Below are 13,029 nucleotides of genomic sequence, written 5' to 3' on the forward strand. Positions count from 1 at the left end.
AGTGTTGATAACACACCAATGTTTTAGCTATTACTGAGCAGTGCTTGCACAGCATCAAGGCCTTCTCTGTTCTCACTCTGCAACCCCAGCGAGTTAGGCTAGGGGTGGGCAAGGGGCTGGGAGGGGACACGGCTGGGACAGCTGACCCCAACTGACCAAAGGGATATCCCATACCATATAACGTCAGGCTCAGCAGTAAAACCTGGGGGCAGTTTTTCCAAGGCAGTTGTTGCCTGGGGACTGACTGGGCATCAGCCTGGTGGTGGGAGGTGGGGAGTGATTGCCTTTGCATCACTTGTTGGTTGCCCCCTTTTTTTCCCTTCACTTACTCAGCTGTCTTTATCTTGACCCACGCGCTTTTCCTCATCTTTGCTCTTCCAGTTCTCTCCCCCAGCCCGCAGCAGGGGAGAGTAAACGAGTGGCCGGTGGGTCCTTAATTGCTGGCTTGGGTGAACCCACCATATAGAGAAAGATCTAACACCAGAAAAGCCCTGTTTTTTTCAATACAATAGAAACAATATGACATTTATTCTCATGAGATTTCCTTAATTTGAGGCTGCAGTCTCATGAAAACAGATAGCAAGATAACCACTGCTGTTCTGAAGCTTACTCAGATGTAACCTCTCTGACTGAGTCCATACTTTCAAAGAAAGGTTGCCATGACAGGGTAGGTTTGATTTGTTTTCTTCCAACATGTAATTAGCTGCTGTGACTATAAAGCTAGAGCATGATGCATGCAAAGTTACTGTATATCACTTTTGCTTTTGGCTTCTTACAGCAATATGCAATTTTTAGTTTTCTAGATTTCTGTTGTAGCATCTGTTCAATTGATGAGGTTCAACTGGAAACATTCTCATGAAAATGGTTTTAATAGTAATATTTCATTAACAAGACTTTCAGCACTTGAAATGCAGCTTGTATAGTATATCATAACACTGGTCTCTGATACAGTTCTTTTCCTAAAACTCTTCAAACAATACACACGCTTGGGATTTTCCTGCTAATAATGTTAGAAGTTTTCATGCACACAGAAACTACATAAATTAATATAAAGAATTTATTTTAAGTAAAAAAATTATATTTAAAAACAGGTGCTACACTCACTTGGGTCATAGGAGTCCATAAATCCAAATGGACCATAATCTATTGTTATGGACAGTAAACTGAAGTTATCTGTATTGCACACACCTACAATTAAGCAACAAGGAGAAACAAAAGTTACAATGTCATCTGAACTCTGTAGTCTCTAGAAAATTTTCTGTGAAATAGATCGACTGAATCTAGAGCACTTCAGAGCAGCTACCTTTCAGAAATCAGACTCTGGAAAATAAACTAGTCTCTCTTACTCTTGACCTGGCATGCATTTTAAGTATGAAAATGAGAAACTGTTCACGACATTATCTTGCATCTGGTTTCTATACCTAGGTGGCACTGTTTCCTTTTCCTTTCAGTGCTACACAGTACTGAAATAGCATCTTGCAAATTGGTTATTAGCTGCTTCCTTGCAAGTTGACTGGGTGCTGTATTAGTAAGACAACCCTATTTTATTTTTCGTAATATAAATCTGAAACAAAGGTGGACAGTACTGTATCTGATACACTATAAAAGGCCAGGGTTTTATGTAGATGCATCAAATTCAGAGCAATTAAACTTATATATGACATCAATACATGGTCTTTGTACATCAGACTATTACAACAATTCTGAGAATTCTTGCTCCCATAATCTTGCTATTCTTACTCCTGTCAGATACAGTCATGCTTTGAAAGATCAGAAAGTGTTCCTAACACTGTTACGAAAAAAATTGTATATTAATGCATAACAGATACTGCTGTAGGCAAAGACATCAGAAGAACTGAGGAACAAAGAGACAAAAGACAAAGAGACAAAAGCCATCTTTAAGTATAGGACTATGAAGAGTCACTCCTGTAAAGCCAATACCACCCACTGCAGCTTACCATGTGCAAACCCCACAGACATCCACAATGCAATCAGATTTGCAGTCTCTGATACAACCGTAGAGAAAAATTCCTAAAATCAAACACATCTTTTACTTCAAGTCCTCTGAATCAAAAATATGGAATACAATAAATAACATAAACATTTGATTCACTTTAGAAATATGTCATACATTCTATTTGTAAATGTGTATCTGTCTGTCAGGACTTTTCATTCACATTCTAAATGATGTAACTGCACAAGAACCTTATCCAGCAAAGACTATAGTTAAACAAGTACATACAGATGCCCTAAAAGAAATTAAAAAGTCAAAAGAAGAAACAAAGACACTATACATACTAGTATATACTATATATACATTTATACTAGAAAAAGCATAATTCATCACTTCATGACCACTGCTCACTTAAAATCTGAGCAGTAAGAGAACAAAAAATAACTGAAAATGGAAGCTTCCCAATAAACATTTCCATAATGAAAATGGTGAAGAATGTTAATATTTGACTTCGAGAAAAAAAACTTCAAGAAGCAGGTTTTTACTGAAGAGAATTAACAAACTTGCGCTGATAAAACCTGGAAGCTTACTTCAAATTTTAAAACATTTTAAAACTTGAAACTTTGAAAAGCTTTGTATAATTTTTGTTCACTTGTTTGTGGAAAATAAAAATGACTTTTAAAAAAGACTTACCAGATATCTATTTGAATCATTCACGGCTATTGATGGAAAATGTTCCTGGATGATAAAGTCTAGCAATCGTCTGTAATAGGAGAGGCAGAATTCTTTAAACAAAACTGGTACTTTTAGAACTGATCATTCAAAATTCTTGTTTGCAAACAGCTAAATGCTGATCTACGGCTTGCTGCAAACAGTTATTAGAAAACTCGACCTATTTATTCCAATGACTCTTGGATTAAGCCTTTCCAAATGCTTCGAGATAAAACCTAAGGTTCCCGTCATAAATATGGCTGGAGACTGCCATGTAGAGTTAAAATTATTCCCACGTGTTAAACTTCCAGAGCACACCAGGATCTGGTTTTGCATGCAGTAATATCAATTTTTTAGGAAAAAAAAGTTTGCATATCCAAAAAAAAGTATATGATTACAAGGAATAATTATACGTCAGAATTCTCACAAAGAAAATTTTATGGCTGAATTCTTATGGAGAAGGGTTACTTGCCATAGTGACTGGCTATTCCCAAGACAGTGCTGCATAGTCCTACAAGACAGGCTCAGGAAATTGGGACACATGCATTAAAATTTGCAATGCCTGTCAGATGCATATCTTTCTTTACAGATCTAAAGCTTTAAAGTAGAGCGGCAGGCATTTAGAACATTTAGGAGCTCCCTGTAGGACCCTCTTGTGGTCAGAGCCAGCCAGGGCCACTGGCACAGGAAGCTGTAAGCACAACGTACTGGTGGGGTAGGTGACCTGGGCGAGGGTTGGACCTGGGCGAGGGTTGTGCAGCTACGCAAACAAGTATCTGGATTTTACCTTCTAATCAGGCTGTTGGAGGAAATCACTGAACTCTCCTCAAACTGTGATGAATTCATCACAGCACCTAGCAACCTGACCTTTAGAAGGGTGTCCAACCTATTGCCTCTGAACTTTAGCTGGTTGCTCCAGGACATCCTCTTTCAGGACTTTCTCCGAGGAGGAAGCAGACACTCATACTGGCCTTGGCCTTCTCTTGGCCACTCTTTCTGAGGCTCCCTCCAAAACAGGCAGGACGGAGTCATCTATTTTGCATTAGTAGAAGTGATCTTTACATGCTCCTTAAATCCAATGGGTCGCAAATACTTTCACCAAAAAAACCCAAAACAAAATTTAAAATCAGTTCCTTAATTCAGTCTTTTTAGTTTTACAACTAAAACCTGCTGTGAGATTTTAAAAAAAGGAAAGAAAGACAGCACAGAATGATGTGGGAAGTTAAATTGAATTATCAGTTACTACAATGTACAACTGCTGCTATGAGCTCTTGCTCATTTTTAAGCACCCCAGAACAATTTCTATTGCTCCTGGGAAGAAATGACCAACTTCTAAATATTTACAGTAGACCTAAAAATTTGTCATGCTAATTGCTTGACACACAAATTAATATTGCTAAGAGGCTTAAAACTGCAATAATTTCTTACCTAGTATACTTCCCTGGTTCTGCATGTTTCTGGAGAGCATACTTTATACAACATACTTATGCTACTGATTTATTTAGTATTTCTGTTATTTTAGCTTCACAGACAACTATAAGAAATGTAGGAACTTTAAATTTACAAATCTTTCCAAAACAAACAACTCTTCCCTAGTGCTTAGTTACCAGAACTATTTCAGCTATAAAACCTTTCTCATTTTGTAAGATCCAGGCCTTCAAAAACCTCTAGGGGGTGTTACCCTTATGAGGTAAGATCTTTTGTATGCTTGTATAATAATAGCAGGTTACCTTTCTAAACTATACAGTCTCCCTATCCAAATAATTTATGTCTAAATTCCAACTGCATATATGCATTCTAATACATATTTGATTGTTAAGAAAAATAACATCGTTACTATGAAGATTAAATTCAAACCTTTGTAAGTCCAGTTCCCCAGAATGAGCTAAGATTTCCAAGGATCCTATACGAAACCATGATTTGGCAAGACGTAGCACTATTGCACCTTAAATATAGACACATGTGTTTAAATGTAAACAGAGTATCAGGAAAATAAAATAGTTCCATAGTAACAGCTGTCATGTGTTGTTTCTATAGACGCAGAATTTATATATGCATAGTTAAACTGGTATTTTTGTAAGTAAGCTCAACGCATAAGAGATGAATATGTATATTACTTTACTATACATACATTTTAATGATAAAGCTTAATTTGCTATACCAGCAAACACAGGCAAAATTCCAGTACTGCATTAATACTAGAATTACTCCAGAGATGCTAGCAACAAAGAAAGAACCAACATAAATAGGTTTTTCCCCATGCTGTGCCATCCCACTCTTTTTCAGAGCAGGTGTAGATGATGTAGCAATGGCACAGCCACAGTAGCGTTCCCACCGTCCTAGTATTCCTATCGGAACAATAGAAAATTTTCCTACTTTTCAATATAATTTTTGTAATGGGAGGTGACAATAAAAATTATACCCCTACAACACATATGCCACAATCATAGCAGACCAGTTCATAAGGCTTCATTTCTTTAACTAAGATATATTTGAGACTGATTTTCTCAGGACAGGTTTTATATCTTAATAAATGAAATGAAGCCTATTTAGTACTTTTTATTACACATATATGACATATTAAAATTCATTTTTGCAATGGATAATTAAGTTACAGTGTTGCAACATATTATTTTGAAATGTGTTCATTACCTCTTTCTTTCTTAATATTTCCATTGTAAAACTGGTCTCTCCACACATCATCATCACTTACAACTAAGCTGTAACAAACAAGAAATGAACATTAAAAAGTTATCTCAGGAAAAATAATTTACAATGAAGATCAAGTCATATTTTATATAACTTTATTTCTTTCAAAAAAGAAAGATCTTTTTGCTGGCATAGCTTTGTATTTACAAATGACACAGGCAAACAGTAAGCTGAGGCTGACCAAGCTTCACTAGCAAGATGCATTTATTTTGTATTTCTACAATGTTGTCCAATTTCCATTACTTACACTCTTCTTGGGGAGGGGGTTGCATTCAAAAAAAGTACTGCACTCATTTGGAACCTCAGTGACTGATTAGTGTGATGATAACATGAAATAAGTCACAATTTCCATGAGGACAACAGCGAAATTAGAAGGACAGGGAAATTAGGAACCAAATTGTTGCATCATGGAGGTTGCCTTTTACATGAGCCAAAACTGTTGTCTCAGGAACTTCGGGGACAGATCTGGGATCCTTAGTAATCGAGAACTCTTCAAATAGTATCAACACACAAAAAAGGCATAATTTTGATTATACATTATAATTATCCCTTCTTCACTGCCAGGCATACTTGGATTTTTAAAAACAATCTCTTCCTTTCATTTGCCTCTAAAATTCTGCACATCCTATAAATTTCCATGTTTATCCAAATATCAAGATTTGTGAGTGCTTGGAACAACTTTGCTTGCTCTAAAATATTTCATAACTTACATTCATTTTACAAAATAAAATATGTAATTTCGCTGTATTTTCTGTTATATCAGGGAAAAATAAAATTGAATCAATCCTCACAAAATATGCAAGGTGTCATGAATGAGTGGTTAGGTTGCTTAAAGAATCACCTTCAAAGATATTTGCAAAACTGATTTTAATAGGAATTTATAAAAGTGTGATTTAACGAAGTTCAATGGCAAGGTTCACTCTATTACTTATTAAATGAATGAAAGAGAGAGAGAAAGCGAAATTTGAGATAGAAGAAAATACAAGGGGGGTAAAGGAGGCCCTCCTCTTGAGTCACGAGGTTCAGAATGGACCCCCTTGCTTTCTAAGCTCCTTCTCAGAGAGGAGCCTAGGTGCGGCTGGACCCAAACCTAGTTTCAGACTTGGTCAACGGTTGATGTCTAAAGATTATATATGTTTGCACAGTTAAGAGAGAATCACAGGAATTTAACGGTAATTAATCATTGGTTAATTTAGCATTTACAAAGTGATTAAATAGGGTTTACTACAATATTTGAATCGATTCACACACGCACAATAGGCGTAATAAAGGTACCTAGTAACTTATCGTGAATTTAGTGAAATACACACAATATGGATAAATAAAGGTACCTTATAGTGTAGATAGAGATTTTCTTATTCATATTTTCTTCTATCTCAATTTTCCCTTTCTCCCTCTCTCTCTCTCTCTCTCTTCCATTCATTTATCAATAGAGTGAACCTTGCCATTGAACTTTGTTAAACCACACTTTTATAAATTCCTATTAAAATCACTTTTGCAAATATCTTTGACAGTGATTCCTCAAGCAACCTAACCACTCATCTGTGACACAAGAGCATCATATTCCCCTAAGGTTAACACGTAGGAAGCTTTCTCTCCAAAGCAACTGGGATTACACTCACAATCCAGCAGAAGTAACACTTGGTGCTATCTTCTGAAAGAGGTGTTGTCCCCTCAACAGGCACAGATGACTTCTTGTTCAAGAGTCTAGCAGCAGGAAAACTTAGCTCATTGTGGGGGGGTTGGACTCGATTACTTTTAAAGGTCCCTTCCATCCCAAACTATTCTATGATTCTGTAATTCAAAATAGTTGGGTGGCATGCTATTTGAAATTTAATGCAGCTACTTATACTGTTATCTATCAGGTAGTTGAAGACTGCACAGGAGACAGAACCAAACTTTCGTTGGAGGTACACAGAAAAGGACAAGAGGCAAACCTAATATTCCATTCATAAATATGACTGAAGACAGTCACAGAGTTAAAAACTCCCAAGTGTTAAATTTTGAGAGTACACTAGATTCTGGTTTTACATACTTTAGCATCAAAATCTTAGAAAAAATTTAGCTGGACCAAAAATGGGGGGTATGCATGTAAACATAAATATGTACAAAAAATAATGAAAAGGAATTATTTGTCTGAATTCTTACACAGTGCAGTTGCTTGCAACAGTAACTGTGGCTTTGAACCTTAATTATTATTATTATATTCAGTATTTTTGAAGGTATCTAGTAGCTATCTAAACTGAACATTCTCTATTAACTGCAAAGAACAGGCAGTGAATTGTTCCAGAAGGAGGGAAAAAGTATCTAGAAATCAATCTGCTCCTGTTACTGGAGCTGTACTGACACAAGCAACATTAGGAATTTTTTTCAAAAAAAGACCCTTTTGGAAACAATCATATATGATTGTTACATCTGTAGGCGTAAGTACAAAAAGTGCTGACATAAATGAGATGGAAGAAGAAAATCTTAATCCTTCAAGAAGAACAAAAATTTTCAAAAACAGGGAATGAACCCCAGACACTAAGAAAATATTGTGTACATCAGAGCACTAGGGGACAGGAGTCAGAATAATAATGCTACTAAATTTTACTGTTTTGAACAGACCTCTGCCAGAAGGGTTGTTTCTTTTAGACTATGTAACTCTTAGCAGGCCCTCTGCAAAATTCCTGCAGAATACCAGCACTTCTCTTATTACTGACAAAAAAATCCACAGGGGCATCAACATTTGGTTACTTACTAATACAAGTTAATGGACGTGCAACACTTAAGAGCTGGCCAGATAGCTGAGCAGCCACATGAAGATACCTACATTCCCACTATAAAAGTAGTTTTCAAATGGTCTCTGTAGTTGGTAAGTACCATTACTTGAGAGAAGGCAGCAGGAGACCAGATGTACACCCACCCACAGGAAACGGAGCACTGAAATTGCTCTTACACCAGAGAAGCTGGAACAGCACTCACAGAAGGACGGACAGATTATATCCCTCCCTACCCCTGGCTCTAGTTTAAGGGCTGGACTTTACACTCCCAAGTACTCTGCTTGTTTTGCATGAACATCAAGCCCTATGCAAGTAAGACCCACTCTGAAAACTATGCATATTGGCTCACTTTTTTGACCTAATGCATAACACTGCTCGCTGGTAGTCCCAGTATGTGACTAAAATGGCACCATATGAAGTGTTCTTTATCTGGCAGTACAGTCAAAGCTGTAGCACCCCATTGGGAACACAGTAGTTAAAATTAATAGAGCAAACAAACCTGCTGGGTGTTCTGGGATAAGCCATAAGGTTTTTCCCAACACTTCTGCCAAGACTTGACAAGACCTCTGTAAGTACATCCCACCAGCCTCAATATAACAGCTCCCCATCGGGAAGAATACGGATATCAGCTGGGGTTTTTCCAAATGAAGTCTTGCAAACAGTCTGGAGAGCTTGTACAGCAGTTAAGAGAGCCAGGCATTTAACCAATTTGCCAGCAGAGAACTAAAGCACACGAGGTACTCAATAGAATTTGTGCACAGTTAAGGAGTAATTTCATATTGGTTTTGCACTGAACAATTTGTTGAGACGACAGCAAAGAAAGGCTACAACCTTGCCAGATGCTTTCTGGCTGATATTCGGACAGATTTGAAGTTTTGCATTAACAGCCAACAGCAAAGGGTCTCAAGGTGAAGCCAGTGAATAAACCATCAAAAATGTCCTTTACAAACACTGCAGTTCAACAGAGCAAATGGGTTAGAATTAATGACAGAGAGATTTGCAGACACTTTGCAAATACAGACACCTAGCCATGTGGCAGCTCAGTACAGGCCTTTTCTGCAGAACATTTACTTTCTTTAAAGCCTGAAATGCCAGAGTACAGACATGAGGCTACTTGGAACACAAAATGAACTTGACATTTTAAACATAATAATCTGAAAAATTCAGTTTACTTAATTCTGAGAAAATCATCCAAATGAGTGAATGTATTAGTCTTCTTTGGTTCAAACAGAATTAGTTTTAAATTATTTTTTTACGAAATATCTCTCTCTGCTCATGGGTGTTTGCACAAACAAGGAACTGAGAGCAATTACCTACATTTAGTACTACCTCCAATACCCATCTGATTGACAATTTTTCCTACCAATCTTAAAAATTGCAGCTAGGTGACTATGACAATACAGAAATAGCCACTTTCAACATTTTCCTACTTGGCCTGATTCTAGAAAAATTCATCCAAATGCTTAACTTCAGTGTAATAAAAGACTCACTTATTCACTATGTAAAATGTATTAATAGACTCATTGATTATCCACACACTAAAGGTTTTGGGTTTTTTTGGTTTGTTTTTTTTTTTTTACAGGGCAGGAATCTAGTCCTGCTGTTTTTGCAAGTCTTTTGGTGAGCAACAAAGAAGAGAACAATTTTATTTTTTTTAAAGAGAAGAAACTCTTGATTGCAGCATCATAAAAGCTGGAGAGGGGAGTTAGTGTCAGATATAATCACTGAATCTAATTTCCATTTTTTACTTTCTTTACAAAATGAAGCAGATTTCAAATTAAAGTAATTCAGTTAAGACAGTCTTACAAGTGAGCAACTGCTGTTCACCGCAAGACACAGACAGTACACAATACCGTATTTAAACAAAGTAGTACTTTAAAGCATACCAAAGACAAAAGTGAATGGATTAATTGCTGGAGCTCACTATTACTGGAAAGTTTTATCCAAAAATCTATGAAACTGGAGGGATATATTTTGTTCTGATTGCATACATATGAAAAGAAAGATCTATCCTCTTGGAAACTAACGGTCCTGCTTTATTGATGCTCAGTGGAACTCAGCCATAAAATTACCCGTAAATTACAATGCTGTGAAAAAGAAAAGAAAAATACCTAGCAGCTCTGCTTGTAGGAATTCCAAGATAGTGCATGGCCTCACTACACAAAAATTCTCGCACAGAAGAGCGAAGCACAGCTCTTCCATCACCGTTCCTACGGAGAACAGAGAAATAAGGAATAGGTCATAAAATCTAAGCACATTTCTAAAAGAAAACATCCAGTTTTGGTGTACGTAGATTAACTGCAACTTACCTGGAGTATGGGGTCTTTCCTGACCCTTTTAACTGTAGTTCCCACCTCTCACCATGCCTGCAAAAATACCATTAGCATTTCTAACAGTACACCTCGGGCTATGCATTAATCAGCTAAATAGAATACAGAGTTGAATCAGTCACTTAAAAAAATGTCACACCTGTTTGTATATACTCCGACCAAGTGGGCTCTTCCATCACCCAGCTGACCCGCCCAGCTACCAAACTGACAAAAGATGAAAATCAAGTTATTTTCTTCTATCATTTATAGCAGTTACACTTGAAACAGTACAAATTACATGTAGGTTCTCTGTGATCTACACAACATAATGACACATTTGCTCAGGTAGTCATTAAGATATTGCTCCCTAAAGCTGTATTTCCACACTCACACTAATAATGAATCAGAAAACCACAGAAAAAGAATAATGCCAGTAATCCCCATTTTTTTTTCTACCTTCCAGCTATGACGTACAGCTACAGCCCTGTCTCTTTTGTATAATGAGCCTTTAAACCGACACAGCTTGTAATTTTTTTTTAATTGGAAATTACAAATCAAATTCTACCATTTTTTTCAATAAATAATCTTACCCATTTCAATGCAACTTAACTCTTAGCAATCACAGTATTGCAGTGAGGCTCTGTCCTTCTTCACTCCTCTGAGCTGATAATACCTGTCGTGAATCAGAGCTTGTCAGGCTGCAGGGGTGCTAAGCAGACTCCGCAGCTAACGGAAGTTAAAAGGATAATTTGCTTCTGGCATAAACAGAAGCACAGAAAAGAGACACGATATCGTGAAAAAATATAGTTCTCTTTCATCTGCAGTCCCTTATGAAGAAAAAATCTGCAATCAAAATGTTCATAGGTATTCATGTACTTACAGGCATATACTCATATACTTACAGGTATTATCAAGGTATAATTCACATGAAACGACCTACGTAATTCCACCTGGAAGAACGAGCGCTGTAGTTACCTGATGACCTCCATACCTATGGGCCAATGGAACAGACCCAAGTATCACTTTCCCACCACTGACGAACTGAAGAAAATCAGATGTTCCTTTGACAGATATATCAAGATCCAAAATATTTTCAAGAACCTCCTGGTGAAAAAAATAATACAGATGGTACTTGAATATGATCAAATTTTCAGTGGTAATGAATATGTTTTCTCTACAGATTTTGTTATTAAAAGACATCTCACAATATGTTTTAAATGTTCTATTTGTTTAAAGCATATATTGATAAGATGCTTTCACAATAAATAGCATATGAATATTAAAATGTATTTTAGTACATGTATTAACAATCTCTACTAACTAGAAAGGAACAAAAAAATAATAGCTAACCTTTGAAACAGCTACAAGACGAACTCTAGATTTAAAAGGGGTAGGATAGACAACTGAAAAAATGCAGTTTCTCACATTACGGACGTAATTTTCCTGGATCACATCAATTGGAAACTGATCTGTAAACATGAAACAGACAAGAAATTAAAAAAAACCCAAACAATCATATTATTCTTAATACCTTTCCTCTTGAATTCAATCAAAATATTTCAGAAACAATTAAAACCTGACTCTTTACCACAATGTATATTAAACCTGCATGAAAAGCAAGCCCAAATAAGTTCAGGATTTTATTCTCTTTGGGATTTTTTAAAAGAAGGATTGAATTCTGCAGTTAAAGAAACTGGCACGGCATGCTAGTTTTGAGATCTAAAACATATTAAGCGTAGACTCAATTAACTGTGATTAGAACAGTCTCAGGACAGTTTTATATTGCACTCAGTGATATAAAACCCTAAAAGATATTTGCATGAGACAGAAAAGTTCAGCTGCCCCCACAGCTGAATGATGTAGTGCAACAGATAAAGTCACTGTGCACCAGTAACTGTGGCACACAGTCCACGTGCAGCGATGATCACCAAGTAACCTAAGAAACCAGCTTGAAGTCTTCTCTGAGTAATGTGAACAGCAAACGAAAGGGTCGGCAGATGCAGTTCTTGCTGTAGCATAACATATGCACTCAAAAGATGCGCTTCATTCTTCCTTCAGACCTACTCTGCGCCCTGATCCATGGTAACAGAGGACAAACATTGTTTTAAAACACTGGACTGTGCGTTTTAACATCTTTATGGATTTTTGCTTGCAACAATCTTACGATTCCATGTTAATTATAAAATCCCAGTACCTCATAGTCACTGTGTTGTAAAAATTGTAAGTTAGTTAGCCTCTCTGGAGACTTGCTGTTAGCCATGTTTCTCAATACCTCTAACGACACATCCTGTTATAGCCAGCTGCCACAAGATCTATCACTGATTATTCTTTCTTAACGCTCACAAGTAACTGTAGCCCTCGAAGAAATTATTTCTGTAATGTTATCATATAAATTATCTTTATTATTACAGGCAATTCTGTATGCCCGAGAGCTATACAGCTTTGTGTACTTCAAGTCAGGCGTCAGGCTATGAATTTTGCATTAATGCATAATTGGGACTTCTGAGTCTCTCCATTACGATAAATTGCCTATATATATATGTATGTATAAGCTCCTTGTGGCCAATCTAGCTTTAATTTTAAA

General features: G+C 36.6%; 1 protein-coding gene across 8 annotated transcripts in view; it reads right to left on the reverse strand.

The window, feature by feature from the left end:
* The window catches only part of LOC104016228 (uncharacterized), a 35,286-nt gene that overhangs the window by 21,922 nt on the left and 335 nt on the right, over positions 1-13,029 (reverse strand). For all 8 annotated transcript variants that reach the window (XR_015708885.1, XR_015708887.1, XR_015708897.1 and 5 more), the window contains exons 2-11: positions 11,796-11,914; positions 11,421-11,549; positions 10,606-10,670; positions 10,446-10,502; positions 10,248-10,346; positions 5,318-5,385; positions 4,523-4,610; positions 2,648-2,717; positions 1,959-2,031; positions 1,105-1,188 (exon numbers count right to left, since the gene is read on the reverse strand). Coding sequence is in view for 3 of the 8 variants with exons in the window: in XM_087777100.1 (XP_087633226.1) it covers positions 1,105-1,188; positions 1,959-2,031; positions 2,648-2,717; positions 4,523-4,610; positions 5,318-5,385; positions 10,248-10,346; positions 10,446-10,502; positions 10,606-10,670; positions 11,421-11,549; positions 11,796-11,914 (852 nt within the window). In the remaining 5 variants the exon portion in view is untranslated. The remainder of the gene's footprint in view (positions 1-1,104; positions 1,189-1,958; positions 2,032-2,647; positions 2,718-4,522; positions 4,611-5,317; positions 5,386-10,247; positions 10,347-10,445; positions 10,503-10,605; positions 10,671-11,420; positions 11,550-11,795; positions 11,915-13,029) is intronic.

The sequence above is a fragment of the Nipponia nippon genome, unplaced genomic scaffold (genome assembly GCF_047370975.1).
Source record: "Nipponia nippon isolate SJK-2023a ecotype South Korea unplaced genomic scaffold, ASM4737097v1 scaffold_1, whole genome shotgun sequence".
Taxonomy (NCBI): Eukaryota; Metazoa; Chordata; class Aves; order Pelecaniformes; family Threskiornithidae; genus Nipponia; species Nipponia nippon.